The sequence below is a fragment of the Apus apus genome, chromosome 2, assembly GCF_020740795.1.
Source record: "Apus apus isolate bApuApu2 chromosome 2, bApuApu2.pri.cur, whole genome shotgun sequence".
NCBI lineage: Eukaryota > Metazoa > Chordata > Aves > Apodiformes > Apodidae > Apus > Apus apus.
Window position 1 is genome coordinate 84255756 of NC_067283.1, and position 22856 is coordinate 84278611.

Genomic DNA, 22856 nt, shown 5'->3' on the forward strand with positions numbered 1-22856 from the left:
CTCCTTAAATATTTTCTTCTCTGTCCAAAAGAGTCCATCCTTCTGTATTTGTATTTTAATTATAACCAACAGCAATGTAGTTTGCTGGCCTAGGGAGTTTACTGAGTAAATTATGCAGAGCTTTTTAAAGTAAAAATATGTGGACCTTCAGCATAAAGTAAGACAGATTGTCTCCTTCATTAACTTGTAACTGAAAAAGTTATTCTAAAGTTGATTAAAAAAACCCGTAATCACTTCTACAATGTAAGATATAATAAAGTAATTGTCAATTATATACATGGATTTTTGTATGCAAAATGTAAAGTTGAATTGGTATGCAACATATTGAGAAATAAAATATGATGTAAAAACTCAGTATCTGCCAGTCAGTAGCAATTGGAATAGAGAGACACATTCTACTGTTGACAACATTGAGTGAATGGATAATATCCTGAGGAAAAATAGTGCTGATTTTGATCATGACTTTTGCTTGTTTGTTTGCTGTTTGAAATTATTTGCTTATTTTTCCATTGCTACTTGTAGGTATGTTTGTCACTCATGAATAGATAAGGTGGAGGGGACTTGCTGAGTTACTGAGTGCTGCTAGTTGTGAAAGTTGGCCTCATCGTGTAATCCCTCCACTAACCTGAGCAAACTGTCACTTCTGAAAAGCTTTTTGGTGTCATAACTGTATAAAATTCTGACTCAAGTTTATCCATGGCTATGTTTACCCTTATATCAAAAAAGTGTTCTGTAACTTCTCTGACTTGCCCACATGTTTGTGGAAGGCCAGTCATAGTCTTCCTTGGCTTTAATAGGTTGAATAGATTTAGTGTTCGTTTATTTGTCATAGTATTTTTCTTTTCTAAAAACCTCTCAGTTGTCTCAGACATCTTAGTGTCATCATCTCATGCTGTGTTAAACCTAATCTTGAACGTTGGTGACAAGAAATGTGTAGTCTTTGAAGGGAATGATGGCTGATAACTCTTGTAGTTCAGTGATGTCTGTACCTACAAAATGACTTCATTAATCTTACATTCACCTTTTTCATAATCTGCATACATTTTTATATCTTACTTGATCAAGGATCAGTGATATACCCAGATAAACTCAATTTTATGACAGCATCTCATGATTTCAGTTGATAAGTAATATTTTGCACTGGTAATTTTTATATTCAATTTACTTTAAGTTAGATAATTGGTTTCTTGCCATATTGCATTTAGATCTTCTTTTCTCCTGCAGTGCCTTCTCATATTAAATTATAGGCATATTAAAATAGTTATCTTCTTTCAGGGCTAAAACTTATCACAGTGGACCTAAGTTCAGTTTCATAGGATTAATGCTAATAACTTCTCTGTGATCCAATGTTCTTCCTTTGAGCAGGGTCTCTGCAATATCTTCTTAATGCCATTTAATACCCACACATCATTATTGGATGCAGGTTAATATTTTCTAGGGTGTTAGAGTTCACCTAGTTAAGAGATAGCATGTCTTTTTCTGGAAAAACTGAGCCTTCCCACATCAATGTTTTATTGTCCTGGAATGGTGATAAGGCATGAAGTTCTACTACTCACATACTTTATTTGCCTTTAACTGGTCCCCACTTTACAATTTATTATATATCTTGCCCTGTTAAGCATCTCAACATGTCACTCATTCTTGAATATAGATGAATTTTCTACTTTTCATTTGAATAGTGCCATCTAAATTTAATAGGCTTCAGAAAAATAATTTAACCAAATAATCAATTTTGCTATTCCCCCCTGATTCTGCGAATTTCAGTACAATACAGACTTTGTTTCATTTATGGCTCTACCTAGAAGCAGGAATATCTATTTCTCTGCATTTGTTTCTTTTAGCCCTTTTGTTTCATCAAGTTTTGAATTCTTTCACCTCCTTGTAGTTTTCCAGGAAAATTGCTTTCTTTCCTCTCTCTCTTATTGTAATTATTCTGAATTTATTTTAGCTTTATGTGCAAGTTGTAATCTGGCTTGACTTTGAGGTTTCTTTAGTTGAATAGGTGATATTTCTACTCCATGTTAATTTGTTTATATTAATAATATATTTTTTTAAGCATACAGCTCTCCATTTAGTTTAGAAGTCCCAATGCTATGAGGTTTTTGTCCCCATTTGAGAATTCAGTTCCAGAGAGCTTGTTACTCTTCAGTGCCAGCTTTGTTCTTCCATTAATTTGTTGGAGCGACTGACTTGACTCATTACTTTGTTTGTAGGGGACTTCTTGTTTGGATTCATCAGCCTTGATTCCAGACCTACTTCATTTAGTTTAAACTAGAACAACTGGATCAGAGAGAAATTTTTGTGAACGTTCTTCCTATATAGTTATGCCACTTTATCAAAGCCACATTTTAGGAAATGTATCTATTGAGTCAGTGGATATTAATTGAAAGACAGTAAGTAGATTCAGTCTGTTGGTGGCAGCTTACTGCATACATATTCATTATTTGAATTTCAAGTTATTTTGATTGGAACCAGAATTAATTAGCAAGTTTGTGCTCTTTGACTGAAGTATGCCTCATTTATCCTTCTAGTGCAAATAGTCACTTATAAGGATTCAAAACCACTTTTATTCAACATTATGCATGAATAAAGTTAATTCCTCCAGTAAAGTCCATGTCAGCAGATTTATTCAGGAGTTGTACATGATGGTATTATGAAATCTGGATATTATTTATTTAATATCCTGTATGCTGAAACTGTATGCAAAAAGTCTGATTTTGGGAGCAGCCAACACTGAGTTTTAAAAATCACTTTCTAATATTCCTCCAGAATTACTAAAGAAGCACCTGGCACTTCAATAAATGCATTGATCAGGATAAACTGTTTCTAACAGCGCAACCTCAAAACTGTCTGTGATTTATTATTTATGTAAAGTGCTCTACTACTTTGAAAACGGACTCTTCTGTTTAAAAAAAAAATCCAGTGATAAAACACTAATTTATTTCAGTGTCAAAGGTATTTGGTTGACACATCATGGTCTTTTCTCTGTTTGCTGGTTGTGCAGTCTTCAGATGATACCTAATAGTGCAGTTTTGTTTTTCCTGACAAGCGCCTGCAACAGTAATGAATATCAGGTGGGCCACTGCATGCTTCAGTTGTACTCCAGCAGCACGTTGCCTTGCAGTTGTATCTTGTCTTGTAGCTATGCACCTGTACAGCTTCCATGAGATGCCAGTTACAACTGAACGTATTATTTGAAAAATGAAGCTGCACAAAAGAAGCAGGTTTTATGTTTTGTTTGCTTTTTGAATGTGGTGAATGGTGGTGCTTAAGCCCTAAAAGTAGTCAAACTGCTCTCATTAGTCATGAGCCAATGACAATAATAAATGCTGGTATGACTCAAGATGTGCAAAATCTAGAAGCACTTCTAAAAAGTTAAAAGATGTACTTGAAAACTAGGCTTTTAGGACATGTGCGCTTGAATGATTTCTTCTTTTCTTTTCTCCTTTTCTTTTTAGCAACTTTGCACCTCAAACATTCATATGCAAAATGGTTTTGGTTGTTTCTGCTTATTTGTGACATAGGAGTAATCTACCAGAGCAGACTTTGCAAAAACTGACATTGTAATCAAGGAATCCATAGTCCAGTTGTCTTGATGTTTTCATTGCTTTTCTGCTTAACTGACACACAGTATTTTTCAAAGTTTAATCTAGGACATTATACTACTGTCTTTCATAAAATCATAGAATCATAGAATCTTAGTGGTTGGAAGGGACCTCAAAGATCATCTAGTCCAACCCCCCCTGCTAGAGCAGGGTCACCTAGAGCACATCACACAAGAACGCATCCAGGTGGGTTTTGAATGACTCCAGTGAAGGAGACTCCACAACCTCCCTGGGCAGCCTGTTCCAGTGCTCTGTCACTCTCACAGTAAAAAATTTTTTTCGCATATTCACCTTGAACCTCCTATGCTCCAATTTCCACCCATTACCCCTTGTCCTATCACTGGTCATCACTGAGAAAAGCCTAACTCCATCTCCCTGACACTCACCCTTTACGTATTTGTAAACATTAATGAGGTCACCCCTCAGTCTCCTTTTCTCCAAGCTAAAGAGACCCAGCTCCCTCAGCCTCTCCTCATAAGGGAGATGTTCTACTCCATCATCAAGTATCCTGGCAATTAAAACTACATTACCTTCCCTGCTTGGCTCCCCCCTCCCGTGATAAAGGTGATCAGGAGAACACAAAAGAGCACAGCAGGCCCTCATTCTAGTAGGCAGTTTCAACAGTCTAATTTAGTCAATCTCCTTGGATGCCAATATCGAGAGAACACCAGGGCTACTCCCGGAAGCTACTAAAAGCAACTTGGATTCATCTGTATTTCTTTTGTTTGTTCTAGTTCTTGCAAGGCGGGCAGTTCAGAAGTTCAGCTGTTGGATCCCTGGAGTCTGTAATCAAGGCAGTGTGTAAAGAAGAATCTTCATTTTTCAGCAATGCAAACCTGTTCATTGGTATGCCCAGAATCATGGGACTTTTGGAGGATAATATGGCAAAATATGGCATTCCTGAAGACTCAAGTAAGAAAAACTATCAATCACAGGTTGCATGTATACATTCAGAGTTTTGAGAAGTCTTTATCTTTTGAATGGAAGTGTTTATATACCAGCTGACATCTGTGTTTACAGTGCAATCCTGGGCACGAGGGTTGATCAGTAAAAGTTCTATGGCTACAAGGTTAATTGTGAATGAGACACAAGTGATTCTGATTGTTTTCTATCTTTGCAAATAATAAATAAGAATATTCCTGTCTTAGAGACATATTTATTAGAATTTTTAAAGCAATTTGTATTAAGTATGTATCTTTGAGATACAGGATTGAGAATTTATTGCTGCATGCCTTTATTCTGTGAATACAAAGTTGTGGTATTATTTTGCAATAAAATACTCAAGCCCTCTCGATGAAATAATTTTTTTAATAGTTGATATTCCTATTCTCTTTGTCAAGTGCCCAGAAAATCTCTTAGCTCTTATGTAATTTCGCTTTTGCTCCCTTTTTGACTTACCCTGATTAATTTTAATGTTATTAATAACCTTTTTAGTGCCTTAGTGCCCCTGTGCAAGAGAAGAATGCAGTGATACAGTGTCACTAGGGAAGGATCTGTGGCTGTGAATCTTCCTGTGTGTGGGACAGCACCAATCAGGCAGCTCTTTCAGATTTTCCTTCCTATTTGAAGAATGGAAATAGCAGCATGGCAGATTAGAGAAATTGTTTGGGATTTAGTCTCTTTCACAGTTGTTTAGGCCAGAAATACTGTTTCTTGATGATTTTTTTTTTTTTTCTAAATATTGTCAGAACTCTGGAGTGTTGTAAGACCTTTTACCTTAGGACTTTGAAATATCTTTAAAGCATCAGTTAGTTCCAGCATTCTTATGAGTGAATTAATGCAATTCCCCATATTTTAAAAACTGGTAAATGAGACAATTAAAAAAAAATAATGTGAGGGCATGGAAACTGGATTTTTACTCATTCCCAATAATTAACTTGTATGTATATTGTGTACCCAACACTCACCAATGACTTTCTGAAAATCAGAGCAAACTCAGATTAACAAATCATCTGTGTCTTTAGCATGTTGGTGTTACTGACTGCCCCACTTGGAGCCTCTTAATTTTTCCTGTTACTTAGCAATGATTGTGTTTAGTAATGATTGTTTCCTTGAAGAAAGTAAAAATTTGGACAAAGAACTGGGCGTTCTTACTGGTGATATATTTCTGACACTTGTTTCACTTTCAGCAGGAGTTTAAAAGTTTTTGGCCTTGTTTTCCATGATGTACAATAATTTGTCTTCCTTGAGGAGTTAATGACATTATTTAACGTTTCCTCACAGCACTGGAAATGAGATATTTATAAACCCACTCATAACAACTAATAAAAAAACCCCCAAAACATATGAGCTGGGCATAAAAATCTGTGTTTCTCACAGGAAACTCATTGCCTTTACTTGAGTGCAAGTGCAGTGGGATATCTTGGAAGCTATTCCTTGTATCCTAGTTCTGAAGGACTTACACCCTAATGCATTAATAACCCTATCTGATGCAGGAACATGTGTTTTGGGTAAAGAATGAAAAAGTGGATTAGATTTTTCAAATCAAGAAGTGCTACGCTTTCCCCCCTCCCCCCCCACGTTCTTGGTAGGTTCTTATGAAATTGTGCAAATAATTAAGTTTGTATTTGTGAAGGTGTTTGTGTATATCTACCTGTTTCTTAAGTAGGAATAGGAAACTACATAAGAACCAAGGGTGTTGAGTGAATCTTTGGTGTTTTTTTTGTTTTTTTGTTTTTTTTTTAATTATTCTTTCCTCAGCATTCATTTTGCGAGCAGGGGGTTTGCATGTGTCCTTCCACTCTAAAATGCACGAATATAACTTAAAATAGATGAGGTTCACAGGCTGCTTTTTGTAAATGTGAGAAGCTCTTTGGATTCTGATTTTTCTTTTTTTTTTTTTTTTCCCTAGTATTAAGAGTTCTACATCCTCAACACTATCACAGACTGCTTAAACTATTTCTATTCAGGGACCTGTAGCAATTGCTTAGTGGCAGTTGGATGGTATTTGGCACAATGCTGGGGCAGATCCTAAATTAAGGTTTTCTTTGAATTAAAAAAGAAATCATAAAATAATCCAACTCATGTTGTCTGTATTGAATGTAAGTCTGTCTTTGGTTTTGCAGCTCCTTTTTGCTTGAAGCTTTATGAGGAGATTTTGCAGTCTTCTAATGGGGCTTTGCTATGGACTTTCCTGAAACCTTTATTACATGGGAAGATACTGTACAATTCGAACATCAGCATGATTGACCTGGTGATGGAGAAGGTGAGTATCAAAAGAAACACTATTTTTGTTTATAGTTGTTTTTTTTCTTTGTACTTCATTTTGAAGGTCCACATCGTTCAGGGTAGGTAGAAGAAATAATAATAACAACAATAATAATTACCTTTCAGAAAACTGGATCCAGCCTGTCCCCGGAGTTCTCACCTTGTTCCCACTTCAATCTTAATATTTCTCTTAACTTTTGTCTTGTTGCAGTGGTTTCAACTCAGTGTAAAAAGCAGAATTTTGTTCAAAGTCTCTTGAACCTTGTATAGCAAGATTAAAAACAAAACATTAGTGGAAATGTCATGTGAATCATTCTTCATCAAGGTGTAAGATATATGTATTCCAAGTGAACTTTTGCCCTCAGCATTTTCTTATGATGGGAACTCTAATGGGGCAGGATAGGGGACTGTGGGGATGGGGCAGCCAAGAAATGGAAGCTTGTTCTGAGTCACTGAGCTGCATTTAAAAAACCCACACCAAACCACTTACAGTCAACAACCTATTATAGATCCTTCTTATGTTTCTAACACCAGTAGTATGAATGACTGTGTGGATGTTGATGACTTGGATATTATTCAGCAGTTTTACTGTTTGTACAGCTTTGGTACGGTAGGTGCTTTATCTTGAGCAATGATTGTCTACAGTGACATGTTTGTTCATGACTACTTTTGAGGCACTTCTGTAAGACAAGGGATGATGACTTTTTCCAAGTGCATATTAGAGTTCTGTGCAAATTTTGCATTTATTTTGCAAATACGTTATTTTTACCCTGGAATAGTAATTATTGCAAAAATGGTAGTTTAGGTTAATTTAAAATCTAAAAAAAAAGCATTACTGCTTGTAAGTGGTACACAGAAAGACTGTAGTAACTATAAATGTGATGGTAACTATTTTCCATGTAAATGGTGTACAGTGTGGTATTCTGAATTATGCTTTAAAAAAATAGTAAAAATAAATAAATAAATCGAAGCCAAAAAGCACATACTAGATAGCAGATACTAGGTAACTTCATGGTTTCTGCTGTGAGTCAGAAATAAAATTTCAGTGATTTCACACTTTTCAATTAAATAACTTAATTTGAGCAATGGGCCATCTCTCTGGAGTTGAATTTAATTTATTTTAAATTTTTAGTCAGTTAAAAATGAAGTTGCTGTTGATGTTTATAAATGGAACGTCTATAAAGTATGAGCTGTAAGAAATTATGAAAAATCAAAATATTTTTGAATACATAATTATATTCTATTTTACAACAAAATTTAGGATAATTCACTTGAGATATTTCCATGTTATTTTGCCTAATAGTATGCCCAAACCACATTCTTAAAAGCGTCTGTAAGAAAGAGAAATCTCCTGACATATGTGATGTTCCCCTATAGATTGTTTTTAGTGAAATCAAAACTGAGTAATACAGTTCAGAATGGGTTTTGCTTGTGATTTGTTGTTCTATTTTGTTTTTAATATTCTGGAACAAGACTGAGATTCTCGTAGATGCCTCTTGCACAATGTCTCATTCTCATTATGTATTCTCAGGGTCACCAAAGTTCCATCAGCTTATTCAGCTGTGTAAATAAACCCCAGCTCTTCCCCAAAACCTGTAGATCGAACACACAATTATGGATGTGTATCTGTTTATGTGTAAGTGTGAAAGTAGTAGGAAAACTTATTTTTAAAAAAATCATTTGTTATATTACAGAAGCCTGTAATCTATTGTTTGAACAGAAACAATTTAAATACAAAATATTGTCCCAGGTGTCTTGAACACAGCTACCAAAAACTGATCCTGTAGCCTTTACACAGGCAAATCTACTGAAATTGGAACAGAAGTTCTAATTTCCTTTAGATTTTGTGACCATATGGCAACTATTTATGAGAAGAAAAAAGCAGAGGACTAAAGCTAAAAAGAACATTGATGTTTGCATAGTAAGATATATTCTGTAAGTTTTTCATATGGACTGTTTTGTTTCAAGACTGTGTAGCTGACCATTCTTTGATAAATCATGAAGTTCACCACAAAATGTTTTTCCATGTTTTGCTAAGAGTGGGATTTTGCAAAAAAAACCACTTAAAAATACTATGTCAAAACCCGTGTACTTTCAGTAGGAATTATTTTGCAGTAAGTGTGGTCCCAAATTGGAGTTTACAACTCACTGCAGATACTCTTTTCCAGGAAATCTCATTATCCTAACCGTAATAACAAGGCTGGATTGTTCTTAAATGCACTTCTATGACTGACAACACCAATTTAAACAAAAAGATACTGCAATATTTTCTAATCTTGCATACCCTAGTGATCTGTATTATTATTATTTTTTTTTTCATTTATTGAGCAGAAAAATAAAACATGGCTTTCCTTAATGCTGACTATCAAAGTAAAATGGAAAAGAGTTGCAGAAGGTCTGAAACATTCCTGTTTCTTAAGATTTGCTATGCACAGTTTTTACTTCATTTGTCTCCATGTACTCTTTTTACCAGGCTAATTTCACTTTTGCTTTTGTGGAAAATTTGAAGACATATTCTGAGACATGGCTTAGGATGTCTGAGGTTTTTAAAACCAGCGGAAGTGTTCTCACGGTCTCACAACTGCAGGTGGGAAGGATTCCTGTTTTCCATTTATTTTCTATGTGACCTAGACAGAATTTCTATACATGTAAAAGTGCCTATCTATCTGGTTTCAGGTTTAAAAAGAGCTGAAGGAGACAGATCAGCTTTAGCTTATAAGCCTACAGTGTGATACTGAGAAACATCTGAGGTGAAAATACTTAAAGGCAATGTTACCTATGTCTAATGTTACTAGGCAATAGAGTAAATAAAAAAAAAAACTACACAAACAACAAGCTTTATACACTTATGTTTGTTGTTTTTTTTTTTTTTTTAAATAATAAAGATTGTGGGAAATAAATTTTGATTTCAAAAAAAGCAACAACAAAAAAATGGATGTGGGAAATTTACTAAAAAACCCCAGAACATTTTTTTTAACTGGGATTTTTCCCATTCTCCATATTTGTGTCTTTTTTTTTTTCCCCCAATAAAATTTAGTTTTGTCACTTTTTATTATGAAAACATGTATGGCTGTCACATTTTGGGAAAATAAGCAGAATCCTGTAATGACCCATACATATCCATTGAACTTAATGAATTTAATGAATTTAAATTAAGGAATTAAGCTATTAATCATGCATTAGGCTTGCAGATCCCAGGCTGCTCTTGTAGAGCTTATTTTTCCCCCCTCTTAGAACTTGGCAAAAGAGGTAAAGAAGTTAAAATAATGTAAGAGAAATTCCCAAATGCCAGTTAAAAAGATATATTTATATTATTACTGCCAGTGCTAACAGCATAATGGCCTAAAAGTCTTGCAGGAAAAGAAAATGGGTTTCTATCACAACAGATTTGCAAGGACATTAGAATGGACTCACAGTTAAATATTTGCAGTAAAGGAGGACAGTGATGTGCAGCAATGGCGTGTGTATGTTCTGCTGTTAATTTGAAATGTGTGGAGCTAACCTGTTAGGAAGTGAAGACTGAGGACATAGAGAGGCTAAGTGACTTCTTCAGTGTTATGCAGGAAATCTTGCAAATGAACATAAATGCATGTGTTTATTTTATATTTCTTTAGAAAAATACACCTTTTGTAACATCTAACACTTTTCGTTTTAGGGAGCTCTGCAAAGCAGTTTCATAAAGCACTTTATAGAAAGCAATTTGGATATTGACATGGAAAAACTCTTTAAAAAAATGCAAGTATATGGTATGTACAGAAAGTCCATGTACTGATTACACTTATTCCACTATAACTTAAACTTCGGACTGTGTTCAGTTGAAATGGAATGTTATACCTACTTAAGTGATACTAAAGTCCCAGAATCTTGTTGAGTTAGTCTCAAGTATTTCTACTTGTCTCTTTTCTTCTGAGTGACTCGATAAATTTACATTCCTAAATATTGAAAGACTTGAAAAATCTGGTAACAAATTAGAAGTGGCAAGCTGTCATAGGATAGTTTCATACATAAGAACTACAAGTGAAAAAAGGGAAAGGAGAAGTAATCCCATTAACCATGGTTCCATTGGGTAGTAGCAAATATTTGCTGTGAATTTTTTAGGAAATCTATGTACTTTAGATGCAAAGAAATAGAAAATAAGATAGGATAGAGTGTGTTTAATCAAAATCTGTCTGTATGTTTCTTCTCCTTTTATTTAAATTTGGTTGCATATAGTCTCCTTGACCCGCAGGGCTTTGGTTACGAACAGGGAACAGCAAGGTTGGGCTCAGGTCAGTAGGGCATATCCAGGATCAGAAAGAGCACTGGGATGACCAGGTGGTGCCATGGAGTGATGCTGAGACCAGGCAAAGACATCACCCTGTAGGAAGGGGTTTACGGCCAGATCAGCACATCCATGGCCAGTTCCACAGCCAGACTGTGATATGGTGGGAGCTGCAGCCTTGGGCAGACCCAGCCACATCTCAGCGCAGCTGTGATGGGGAAGGAGTGGCCCTGGTCCAGGTGTCTGCATGGGGCTACCCAGCAGTGTCACCCTGCATCCCAGCCATCCTTGGCTGCACCCTTTCTGCATTGGTACTGAGCCCTAACAGCCAGACCTCCAGAAACAGAGTATGTCCTCCAGAACCAGGTAGATAACCCAAAGCAAACAGTGTGTAATGGGGGAGACGGGGATTATGATGAGTAATTTTGGGGATACGGGGATATGAAGGGGAGAAGAGCAAGGATTATGTTGTAAATTTGACTTAAAGATTTTATAAGAATTTGATAACTCTCCATGTCCTGCTGTCAGTAGGGTAGGTGCATGATAGTCAAAGTGGCTGCTGACATGTGCCAGAAGGAAGTGTTCGTATCAAAGAAATTATTTCCAGGAAAAATGTGAATATTTAATCAAGGGCATAAAAGTTTGAGGTTTTCTTTTAAAACCTTTCTTTACTTTCTAAACTAACTTTATGTGGGCATGGCAACTGTATTTCTCTATGACTGCTTTCCAACCCAGCAATTTGCAATAATTTCCTGGGTGTAACTTATTTTATATAAGTCTTGCAAGAGCTTATGAGCTCCTTGCTGGGCTCGGTCCTTATGAACCTCTCAAGGGACACTGGGAGGCAGTTGTGCTGCAGGCTTTTCTTTAAATTCTTGCTCGCTGAGTTTCCCTTGTCCTTCTATGATTGCTCCCAGTTATGAAATGTTTTTTCACTACCAAGGAATCTTTCTTACAGAGGGCTACATGTGACCTGGGATGTAACAGCCAGGGTAAAAAAATAGACAGACAGCTTTCCTTCATGCTAGCCCTCTGCTGCCCTCATTATAATGAAATAGTTTAATGTGTAGATAGAAAGCTGGAAACATCATCACTGAAAACTGTGCCATCAGCAAAATCACCTGATAACTAGAAACCTGCTCCTAATTCCTCTCCTAAATTCATTCATCGCTGGTTTATTCCAATTTATTTGCTTTGCAACCTTTTACTTAAATAGCACTTCTACTTAGTGTATTTACCTAAAACATTTATATTTCCTCCCACTTACTTACTGATAAAACAAGCTAAGTGGAAGATGAAGGCTGAGTTGGTAAACAGCCAGGTATGGAGATAATTATGAAAACAGATTTACTGAGTTTTCTAATAATTGCTACATTTATAAATGTGAAAAATACAAGACAGGCAATTTTATAGATCTTAATTCTGAAATTTTCCTGTGGATTGTATCTGTTCATATCAATGTGTTATTTCTACGCTAGGGTACAGGAGTTCATGCACATTGGGAAAGACATGTTTGTAGTATAGTAACTCACTTGTATTTGTGGGGGTGGTTATGGAAAGATAAGGAAATTTTCGAAGTCCTACACTTTCAAGGATAAAATGTCTTTCTAGATCTTTGCTAGAACATTTTGCAACAATATTTTTGTTCCTCTGAAATTGAAGGAAAATGTAGCTGAGGACTTGTAAAAGCCACTGAAACATGAGCTACACTTCCACAAGTTCACACTAAAATTCCTGTGTTTTTAATAACGTTTTCCTTTTTTAAATACAGAGTATTTACTCTTATTAGATGTGCAGTGAGAACATATCTTTCTGTTCTCTTCTTTAAAACTAAGGAAGTCCAATTTGTTTCCTCATCTTAGAAACTACAATGAACAAGATCTTTAACAGCTCAGCAAGTAAACAGATTGACCTGTTGTCACAGCTTGTAGTAAATATCTCTTCCTGTTTGTTGCTGGACCGTTTCCAGCCTTTCAACTCTGTTGAGAAACTGGAGGAGAAGGCTCATGAACTCATGCAGCAAAATAATTTTTTGGCTAGTAAGTATCTTGTTTAAAATGTGTATTGATAAAACCCATCTGATTTTCTAGTTGTTGTCTGTGTTTATTGATAAGGTAAATTAAGCTTGCACAAGTTTCTAAGTATGATACTTGCAAAATAAAAGACACCTTAGAGATATTCCCCAACATTTCAATGTTGTAATACATGCTGTAAAGGCTAATTATATTGTTTTAATTGTGGAATTGCCAAATGAATCCTTGGAGTCTGTTATTTCTAACAAAATATTCAAAATAATAGTAATAAATGTTTCAAGTAGAATAAAAAAGCTGAAAAATGTATAGTACTGAAGAAACTTGACTTCTTATTATGACAAGCTCATCCAGTTTATGTCCTCTTGAATTTTAATTTTTGTATTCTTGGCTTTGCACAAAGAAGGAAAGAAAGGTGTGGTGTTTTTTTGTTTGTTTGTTTGTTTGTTTTTTTGTAAGTTTCATTCTTAAACCAACACCTCCAGAAATTAGCTTGTTTATTCGGAGTAAATAAATTATTAAGCAATGGATATATTTCTTTTCTTCTCTGTGATTACATTTTTCCTGCATTAAATCCTTATTGCTGAGAACCAATTAATTGTACAAAAGCTGTTAACAAACAGGAATGTTATTTTTATTGCACACACTTTCTTCTCTCACATAAAAAGCTTTAAGTTGCATTTAGCCTTTCCAAAAGAGAACAACCCCTTTGACACTGTGCCACAATTCCACCCCCTCCTCCGCATTGTATTGGTTTTTATTGTCTCCCTGGACTCCCGTGAGTGCACAACAGAAGACATGTCAAAGCAGTTCTAGAGAATGAAACTACTCAGTTTGGAATCTTGTGGTTGTTCTGTAAACTATGCAGTACCCCCATTTGCAGAATGTAGGTATTACCATCCTCCATCAATATAAAGCCAACAGGCCATACTTTGTTAGGGAGTGAAATGGTTTGCCACTTCGTAGGAAGCAACAGAGAAATCTAGGCTGCAGGTAAGACATCACCTTTCCTAAGGCAAAAATAACAACATTTTGCATTCATCAAGAAGTCCTAAGGTGTGTGGGTCATCCAGATAGAAGGTACAACCAGTTCTTTATTACTAATTTCCAGGGGAAAATTTTGTGGGCACTGCTTTCCCTTTGGAATTGGTATCAGTCCCCAAAAAGGGGTTAAATCTGGATACAAAGAGAATAAACCACAATTATAAACCCCAAGTCAGAAAAACAAATAAAAGAAGGAGTTTTCTCAGTTAAAAATTATTGCTGAAAACCCATTTATCATGTGAATAATTTTTTACATTTTATATTCATGTATGTAAAAAATGTCTCTATGAATCTACCATTCTTGTGTTGAGGGGGTCAAGAAACTTCAGAAGCCTGCCCTGACAGGTGAATGTGTCCTGCTATCACGGCCATCAGTTAGCTATATGAATAGAACAAATCATATAAGCTTTGGTATGAAACTCCTTTTCTTCTTCTTTCAGGTATCATCTTTGATACGCCAAAGAACAAGACACAAGATTCTGGCAATCTCCTTCCACAACACATTTCATATACAATTAGAACCAGTGTTCTCTATAGCATGAGAACAGATTTGATTAAAAATCCAGCATGGAAATCTCATCCCCAGAAGTTGCCAGCTGATGGGTTTAAGTACAATCACGTCTTTATTCCTCTTCAAGACATGATTGAAAGAGCAATTATTTTAGCACAGACTGGGACAGATATCTCAGAGCCAGCCATTCAGGTGCAAGCCATGCCTTATCCTTGTCATACCAGTGATCTGTAAGTAAACCTGAAGTTTTTAAATTCAATCTTTTCCTTATTAGATTAGTGCTAGAAGACTTGGGAAGCTACTAAGTCTTTGTAGTGGGTGAATGTATATCTCAGCACAGGCTTGAACCAGTATGTCCAATACCAGAATACTGCAGCATACCAAATATTGTTTAACAGCTGTGACCATGACACAATATGGAACTCTGTCTGGGAAATGACCCCTTACAAGCTGTTTGAAGCGATACTGTAGAGTATTGTACAACTAACAGTTTATGCTCAGAAACCCACTTTTCATCCTTAGCTCTCCTGTACATAAACTGTAAATTGATCCCTGTTAAGCGTTGAACTACAGTGTAAAGTTGATGAAGCAAAAGTGTAGGATTGTTCTTTTTGAAACCATCAAAACATCCTGACTATTAGAATATAAAATTAGCTGGTAATAAGTCTGGTAACAAATCAGTTACAGTGGAACAAAACTGACTGGCTAATGTTATTCCTTATTGTCCTTTTGTCTTTAGCATAGACACAAATATGAATTCTGTTTGACTTTGAATGGAGCCTCAAAGAGTGATTACATCAGTTGTATGGTTGGCAAATACTAATAGAATGCTATAGTACCAATGCTTAGCTTGTTACACGAAAAATAAGCAATTCTGTTAAGCACAAGAATAAGTCTTATGGCACATGTCAGATATTTTTGGTATACTTCAACAATAATCCCAGTATTAATCTATTAGCATTCTGCCAAAAAAATTTTACCTTTGGGGCTTGATATCTCTGCATATGTGTTCTTTCACAGATTCTTGAACAATATAGGTTTTTTTTTCCCACTTATGATGATGTTAACATGGATGGTTTCAGTTGCTGGCATGGTTCGCAAACTGGTTTATGAAAGAGAAATTAATTTTGAAGAGGTAAGATGTAGATTAGCCTCTGAAAATAACATCTGTTTGTTAAAGTGTACTGAACTACAAAACTTAAATGTAGAGCTATCTTTATATAGCTATAATTTAGCTGGCTTTGTTTTCACTTGTTTGGTCTGGGCAGGAGGTTCTAGTTCTAGCAGCCTACTCAGATTCACAATATTGTTAGACTGTCAGTCCTCTTAGGATGCAAATATTTTCCCAAAGACAAAAAACAACAAGCAGAAGATCCATAAAAGCTGAAGCTGGAAACTGTTGCCTGGAAGAAGTCCTTATGATTAGAATGTTTTTTGTTAGGATTATTTTTCATATTTTGCTATATGTGGTCTAAAATGAGAAAACTTCCTAAACCAAATTCCATATACCATGTAATTATCAGATATATGGGGAGGATGACACTGAAAAAAATTAGATAATTATTTATTTATATTAATGACTACTCTTAGGAGGTATTAAGCATGTGGAAGGTGACACTTTGTTATACATTTTTGTATGGATAAATATATATTTTAAAGAGAATTAAACTGGTCTTTATACTGCTGGAGTAGGTTTGATTTTTTTTAATTTGGGAAATTATCTGCTTTCTCTAAACTTTGTGTTGTAAGATAGACCTTTTTTAATGCTTTAAAATATTTCATCAATTTAATAAAGTTTATTTTGATCATCTTAGAAAAAATACTTCAGAAGTAATATTAGCTTGTTTACAAAAGGTTTATTTTATATATTTTTTATTTTTTTATTTTAAAAAGTGGAGATGCCTCATACCTGGCTAAATTGTTTGCATGCCAATACATAAATTTTTACAAACATATCTATATATTACTTTCAGTTCAGCAACAGGCTGGGAAAAACATTTGTATATACAGTGCTGTAGATATCCTTAGAGTATAAAAAGGAAACTCCTCGCTCGAGGTCCCAGTAATCTGACATCTGGTCCTGCAACTCCATGCAAGAGCGTTGTGCCAGAGCACTGGGATTCTTCCAGTTAGTATGTAGTAAGCTCAGAGGCAGCCCTGCTCAGAACTATGTTTGTTCCAGGAGAGAGTAGCAGAAGAGGAAGCACAGGAAAATGAAAATGAGATGAGTGATTTAAGACTGACAAGATGACATCCTCTGGAGAGCTGTTAGTGTCTTGGTGGTAACATGGTTTGCTTAAAAAAAAAAGAAAAAAAAAAAAGGAAGAAGAAAACTTGTTTTCTATCTTTAACTCTCTTTGCTTTGTTGTCTTGCAGTATATGAAGACAATGGGTGTACATCCAGCCATTCATTTCTTTGCTTGGTTTCTGGAGAACATAATTGTAATCACAATAAGCAGCTGTGCTCTGGCCATCATTTTAAAAGCAAGTGGTATCTTTGCTTATAGCAATGGATTCATCGTCTTCCTTTTTCTCCTGGATTTTGGAGTTACAGTCATTATGTTAAGCTATTTTTTGGGAGCGTTTTTTAGCAGTGCTGATACAGCAGCTCTGTGTGCCAGCCTTGTGTATATGATCAGTTTTTTACCCTACATAGTTTTGTTGGTCTTGCAAAACCAGTTGAGTTTCACCAACCAGATTGTAATGGTAAATATTTCTTTTCCTTTTCTAATTTTTCTCTTTCAACTATGCTGTGGATATCCATAGTTTTGAAACTTTAGACTGTAATGTACTTATTTTTCCCAGGTTTCTATTTGCTTTTGTGTTTCACTGGAAATAAGCCATGTTAATAAGCATCCAATTGAAAAATGTTTTGAATATAGAAAGGAATAAAAAATAATTTTTCAGGGAAATTCTGTAAACCCTACAGAAAATATAAGAAAGTTCTCATGATCATGTGTCTTTTTTTATGCTTTTGCCTCAAAATATTTGTGGTGTTAGTGTACTTTTCAATGGGTTTAGCCATTCATTTCTTTGCTTGGTTTCTGGAGAACATCATTGTAATCACAATAAGCAGCTGTGCTCTGGCCACTTTCAAGCACACCTGATGACATACCACTCCTGCAAGTTATAATTTGTTTGGAGGAAAAGTAGTAATTGATTCTCTGTTAAGCACAATTGGGGATTAGCTGAGAAATTTCTCTAAATCTTATCTAGCTATACAGTCTGAAGTATATGTTTCTTTGGCACCAATTCTTCCATGCCCTTTCCTGTTTTATAAATACCATACGCTGTTCTATGTGTTTGTTTTAACATACACATATATCACTGATTGGGACATCAAATATCGCCATCATAAAATGCAAACCTTAATTGGCACATTGTTGTCTTCCCTCTTTCTAAATAACTCACATACCAAATTAAGCTGGTGGATTAATTCATACGCTACTAAAAAAAAACCAAAACATTTTTCCACTGTCAATTAGCCAGATAAGATGTATTGGTTCTTTGCATACAAGTAAGCACAGATATGACTGCAGAATTTGGTCAGAAGTAGGCAGGGTGGAATTCCTTGTTTGTTTGTTTGTTTGTTTTTCTGTTGTTGCTTTTCTTTTTCCTCCTTTGGGCAACAAAATGTCTGTCAGATAACTTGAACACTTTAAAATACATTATTTTCAAAATATCCTGATATTCAAAATATCAGATATCCTGTGTTCGCTGAAAATCAGAGGTAGGAGCATGTGAAAGAGGCAATAATTTTTGAAGAGAGGGGCGATGCCATCAAGTGAGATGGTGAAACCTTAGTAATATGAGGCAGAGACTCAGCTGCTGGGAATTAGTATGAACTCAGTACAAAGGTGTAATCCATGCCACCAATGAGTTTGAATTTTTTTAGAAGTGCAGCCTGTGTCATACTTCTTTCTTCAGACAACTGAAAGGATGTGTCCCTTTTGTTGTAAATATTGCAGAAACTTATTTAATTGCATAATTAAAAAATAAGAGACAAAGTGAACTTCTGTTTCAGCTCACTTTCAAACTGCAGAGCTGTATCACTGAGTAATGCCTGCTAATTTTGATAATGTTTTAGATCTCCCCATCAGCCTTCACAAGCTTGTGAGTGTTCTACCGTTGATCATCAGTCACACTTCCTTGTTATACTACATGACTAAATTACTCATTTTCTGTGTTGTACTTTTGTGATACAGTATGACTGTTGCTTCTTGGAATACAAATATATTTCCTGGCACAAAAATGCAGTTTCAACATATAGTTCCTAGTGTGAGTGTTCCTTCTGTCTCTGTCTCTACTGTAGTTCTGGTCTTAGAAAAATGAGTAGGACCACTGCTTTTACTACAGAAAGTATACTCCTTCGCATACTTGTACAGTGTTAGACATTATGCTATTTCAGTATGTGGTAGATTTATGATGATCTAAAACTTGTTATAAGGTTAAATAATGCTTTCCAATATTAGTAACTAGGTCAGTGGAGCTCTTTAGGGTGGAGCAAATACTACCACAGTATGTGAGAGAGTATCATAGAAGGATAGAATGTTTTGGGTTGGAAGGGACCTTATAGATCATCTAGTTCGAACCCCTCTGCATGGTCAGAGACACCACTAGATCAGGTTGTTCAGGGCCCTATCCAGCCTGGCCTTGGACACTTCCAGGGATGGGGCTTCCACAACTTCCCTGGACAACCTGTTCTAGTGTCTCACCACCCTCACATTAAAGAATTTCCTCCTAATGTCTAACCTAAATCTCCCCTCTTCCGGTTTAAAACCATTACTCCTTGTCCTATCACTGCATGGCCTTGTAAAAAGTCTCTCTCATGCTTTTTTTAGGCCCCTTCAGGTACTGGAAGACTGCTGTGAGGTCTCCTCAGAGCCTTCTTCAAGCTTAAACATTAAAGAAAATAATTATCATTAGCCTATGTGAAACAAAGGTCTATTTATTTTATGCTTGCTTTTAGTATCACAGGCTAATTTATTTCATGGAGCTTGTTAATGATGTGTTTTATTTGATTTTCACACCCTGTTTCTCCTCTGTTTTTGTAGTGTCTCCTGTCTACAACTGCCTTTGGGCAAGGAGTATTTTTCATTACGTTCTTTGAGGGCCAAGAAACAGGTAAGCTCTCTGGTTGGAAGAAAAGCTGTGTAATTATTAATTCAAAACTACAGTTGTAAACATTTTTCAGTTTGTTCTGAAAAAAATCTCTAATCATGAGTTAGCAGGACAGATCATTAAAGAAGAAAAATCTTTTTAATGCTGCTGGAAAACCAAGTTAAGCTTGTGCTGCTTTCTAGCAGCAAATTAAAGTCAGTTTAGCATTGCTCAATTTGCAATACAGGTTGGAGGAAAATCTCCACCACCTGTTAGATGACAAGATGGATGTATTCAGCAAATGAAATTGTTCTGGAAATGCAAACACAACTTTATGTTTACTGAACTGTACAGTAGAGCTGCCTAAGGACATGGGATCTCTGAAGACCAGATTTGCTAGTAAAGACTGAGGCAAAGGTGGCATTCAGTGCCTCAACCTTTTCCACATTCTGTGTAACCAAGTCCTCCTACTGAATAGTGGGCTCACATTTCCCTTGTCTTCATCTCTGTATGCTCAAACAATGTTTCTGTATTCCTCACAGGTTATGTTTCCTTGATTCCACCCTCTGTAGGCTTCCTTTTTGTGTTTGTGCTTGGTCAGGAGCTTCTTGTTCATCCATACAGCCCTCCTGGTATTTTTACCTGACTTTCTATTCATTGGGTTGGACTGCTCTTGAGCTTGGTAGATGTGTCGGAGTTCACACATGCTCTAGTGTACAGCACAATCAGTGTTGTACAGGACAAGAACAGCACAAGTTATTAATTCTCAACATAATGCTAAGATTAATGTTTATATATTATACATTGGAAGGTAAAAAAACCCCAAAACATCCCTTTAGTTTGTTAAGTATTTTGTATCTTTCTCCCGTGTGACTATGAATACTCAGCCTGAGTAGCACCCTGCCTCTGCAAGCTTGGAGGCAGCTGGTGAAACTCCCATTGAGCTACTGTACAGGGGGAGAAATGCATGAGAAGACCCTACTACATTTAAGTGTTAGGAAGAAAAAAAAAGTTTGGAAACTGTCTTTTCTGGTAGGTTGCTACATGTTTTAACATGGTGATCCCTACTGTCCCCAAGATAAGAACTGCCCCTATTGATCCTGAAGTTTTAGAAGAGTAAGAATCATTGAATCACAGAATTTTCACTGTTGGAAAAGAGTCCAACTATAAACCAAGAAAAAAACACCACACCCACAACAACATGTCCTGGAGTGCCATGTCTACACATTTTTTTAATACCTCCAGGGATGGTGACTCAGCCACCTCCCTGGGCAGCCTGTTCCAGTGCCTGACTACTCTTTTGATAATGAAATTTTACCTAATATCTAGTCTAAACCTTTTAGCCCTTGAAAAATGTCTACAATGGATATGCATTTATGTATCAGAGTATAAAGAGATATAATCCCTTTTTTACTACTCTGGCAGATCGATATTGATGACAGTGGATGTTTGAAACCACTAGGCATTGGAAAATCATATAATCATGATATAAAAATTGGTAAGAGTGGAAGTGACAGTTGCAGAAAATATAACTACAATTTACTTCATCGAAATGACTCATCCTTACTGAAGAAAGGGCAAAACATGTTTTGCAGAAAACCTGCTTTTCTTGACAATCATAGAAAAAGTATTGTAGGAACAGTATCATGACTTGCTGCAGTGAAACAAAAGCAGTATTTGCAGAGAAAAAAAAAAAAACAGTGCTTTTTGTAAATCTCCAGTTTGATTACTTTTGTTTTCTGTTTATCACAGAATCACAGAATCCTAGGGGTTGGAAGGGACCTCGAAAGATCATCTAGTCCAACCCCCCTGCCAGGGCAGGGTCACCTAGAGCACATCACACAGGAAGGCATCCAGGCAGGTTTTGAATGTCTCCAGTGAAGGAGACTCCACAGCCTCTCTGGGCAGCCTGTCCCGGGGCTCTGTCACTCTCACAGGAAAGAAGTTCTTCCTGATGTTTACATGGAACCTCCTATGCTCCAGTTTGCATCCATTGCCCCTTGTCCTATCACTGGTCATCACTGAAAAAAGCCTGGCTCCATTGTCCTGACACTTGCCCTTAACGTATTTGTAAACTTTGATGAGGTCACCCCTCACTCTCCTTTTCTCCAAGCTAAAGAGATCCAGCTCCCTCAGCCTTTCCTCATAAGGGAGATATTCCACTCCATCATCTTTGTGGCTCTGCTCTGGACTCTTTCAAGCAGTTCCCTGTCCTTCTTGAACTGAGGGGCCCAGAACTGAGCACAATATTCCAGATGTGGCCTCACCAAGAATAGAGGGGGAGGAGCAATATGGTAGCTTTCTGTAGCACTAGCATTTTGAGCCTTCTTTCTTCCTTTCATGTCTTCTGCAATGTAATAATTTTATGAAGCAATTATTCAGTGAGCTTGTTGTTCCAGTTTACCTCTGAATACAGTTGTTCTACACAAATATTTGCTTCTTAGTTAGAATTCGCAGATTTAAGTTTTTAGATTTAGCATTATAGAAATTACTTTAAACTTTGTACAAACCGTTTCTTTATAATAACAGCAGAATGGCATAAGGCCTGATTCATTGAAGAGGTCAGTGTCCCATTTTGTCAGACAATTGTAGTTTTCTTGTTTTGTTTGGGGTTTTTTTGTCCAAATTAAAGGCCAACTAAAACTTCATAAACAGCACTTTCTGCAACAGCTTCTCTGCACTTTCCCAGCAGCAGTGTCACCTGCTGTTCCAAGCAGAGACTTGTGGAGACAGCAATTAATTTCCATTCATTAGGGTTACTGTTATTAATTACAGTCTTTCTTGTGTCAGTGCTTAAATACCCAGAAGTGTGTGGTGTTGATGTGTTTGTGGTCTTTAATCCTGTACTGATTTAGCTTTGACCTTTTAAAAAAACATTATTATTATTATTACTACCAGGAATTCAGTGGAATAATATGCACCAGCCAATGGCACAAGAAGGATATATGACCTTTGGATGGATGTGCTGGGTAATGTTCTTTGACTCCATTTTATATTCTATAGGTGGCTGGTATTTTGGCAGTATTATTCCAGGTAAGATCATGGAGTTCTTATTTGAAATAAAATATTGAATGGAATGGATAGAATTGGCTTTCATC

General features: G+C 36.1%; 1 protein-coding gene across 1 annotated transcript in view; it reads left to right on the forward strand.

The window, feature by feature from the left end:
* The window catches only part of ABCA13 (ATP binding cassette subfamily A member 13), a 165533-nt gene that overhangs the window by 44662 nt on the left and 98015 nt on the right, over positions 1 to 22856 (forward strand). The window contains exons 19-28 of the mRNA XM_051610260.1: positions 4340 to 4517; positions 6671 to 6810; positions 9286 to 9399; positions 10468 to 10558; positions 12936 to 13112; positions 14588 to 14888; positions 15679 to 15793; positions 17035 to 17364; positions 19713 to 19782; positions 22657 to 22791. Of these exons, the coding sequence (XP_051466220.1) occupies positions 4340 to 4517; positions 6671 to 6810; positions 9286 to 9399; positions 10468 to 10558; positions 12936 to 13112; positions 14588 to 14888; positions 15679 to 15793; positions 17035 to 17364; positions 19713 to 19782; positions 22657 to 22791 (1651 nt within the window). The remainder of the gene's footprint in view (positions 1 to 4339; positions 4518 to 6670; positions 6811 to 9285; positions 9400 to 10467; positions 10559 to 12935; positions 13113 to 14587; positions 14889 to 15678; positions 15794 to 17034; positions 17365 to 19712; positions 19783 to 22656; positions 22792 to 22856) is intronic.